This window comes from Ceratotherium simum, chromosome 20 (genome assembly GCF_057802395.1).
Source record: "Ceratotherium simum simum isolate JZ-2026a chromosome 20, ASM5780239v1, whole genome shotgun sequence".
NCBI classification, from domain to species: Eukaryota; Metazoa; Chordata; class Mammalia; order Perissodactyla; family Rhinocerotidae; genus Ceratotherium; species Ceratotherium simum.
Window position 1 is genome coordinate 40,418,646 of NC_141919.1, and position 1,418 is coordinate 40,420,063.

Consider the following 1,418-nt stretch of genomic DNA (forward strand, 5'->3'; position numbering starts at 1 on the left):
CCACAATCTCCCACTTTGACACTCTATTCATACAGATGACGTGAACTGAATGAATGAGTGAGCAGATAAATATTACCATCCATTCTTTGATTTGGTTTAGAAAACCAGTGTTTGGATTTAGATTTTAAGGATAAACAGACTCAAGAGGTTTTCTTTGATAAGAATTTAATAAATAAAACAAAATGCAAATTTAATAAAACGGAAAGGTCAACATGTTTTCTAAATTTTAATTCAATATAAAAGCAAATATCTTTTATATGAAACTAGAAATATAAATATGATGTTATAAGAATAAATAAATATAAATTAATAAACAATAAATAAAAACATCAGGGCAGTCATCTCTTAGGCACTGATGCCCCAGGACATGAATATTTTTAACATATCCTTGCTGAATACTACTGACAAATACTTGCTGAATTAAATTCAATCAAGTCTGTGACTAAAGGATTAATAGGAGCCTTTGTGCACATGTCCACAAAGACATGTGCAAGGGTGACATGGCACAGTAGTCAAGGAGCATCATTTCAAGGTGACCCCATTCTTAATCTTTCTTGCAAGTTTGTCAGTGAAGACAAAGATCTCATGATTTCCACTCTAACAATCTCCCAGGCACAGTCACTGTATTTCTTCCCTTTCAGGTAGAGATGGAGTCCCCGGAAGTACCTCTTCACAGCCAGTGTAGGGCCCTCAGTTCCCAGGGCAGATTCTTCCTCTCCCGTCTCCTGCACCAAACAGGTATCCAGGTCTTCCAGCTGCTGATGGAGTCCAGTGCAGAGGTTGTCCAGGAGGGTCGTGTTCCAGGCAGCAGAGGAGCGCTCTGTGTGGAAGAGGTTGAAGATCTGCTGGAGCATCTCGTGGAGGACAGAGATGGCCTGGGCCTTCTGGAACTGGCTGCCATCCACCATCTCCTGGGGGAACCTGAAGTCTTTCCTGTCCTTCAGACAGAAGATGGAGGAGGTTCTCCTCATTTGGCCCAGAAGCACAAAGTTCTTCCTGCTAACCAAGACGTGGTTCTGAGGCAGGTCACAGCCCAGAGATCCACCAGGGCGGTAGCTGAACACCACCAGGGCTGTCAGTAGAGAGAGCAGGAGGGCCATGGGGAAAACGAGGGTGCTGCTGGCCTGGCTGAGCTGGGTGTCTATGAACCTTGGACCCGAGGTTCTCTGACAACATTCTTTCCAAGCTTCGCCATTAAATAGAGAACACAATAATTTTCATTTTCTAAACATTTCTCTGCACTTTTACTTCCTTTTTTGTTTTCATTTATGTATTCTCCATGTGGTCTAAGAAGACGTCATCAATCCAAACTCTTAATTTTGCAATAGAAGTTTAATTTTCCCAGTAAACTTCAGATATGCCAATCCAAATGGATACTTATGAATCAAATGAGAAAACACTTTGCCCTAAAGTCAGAA

General features: G+C 41.6%; 1 protein-coding gene across 1 annotated transcript; it reads right to left on the reverse strand.

Moving 5' to 3' along the window:
- Window positions 1-527: 527 nt before the first annotated feature.
- On the reverse strand, window positions 528-1,132 carry LOC101398208 (interferon omega-2-like). Its single transcript, XM_004436830.2, has one exon. The coding sequence runs from the start codon at window positions 1,098-1,100 to the stop codon at window positions 528-530; it is 573 nt and encodes a 190-aa protein (XP_004436887.1). The 5' UTR covers window positions 1,101-1,132.
- Window positions 1,133-1,418: the final 286 nt, after the last annotated feature.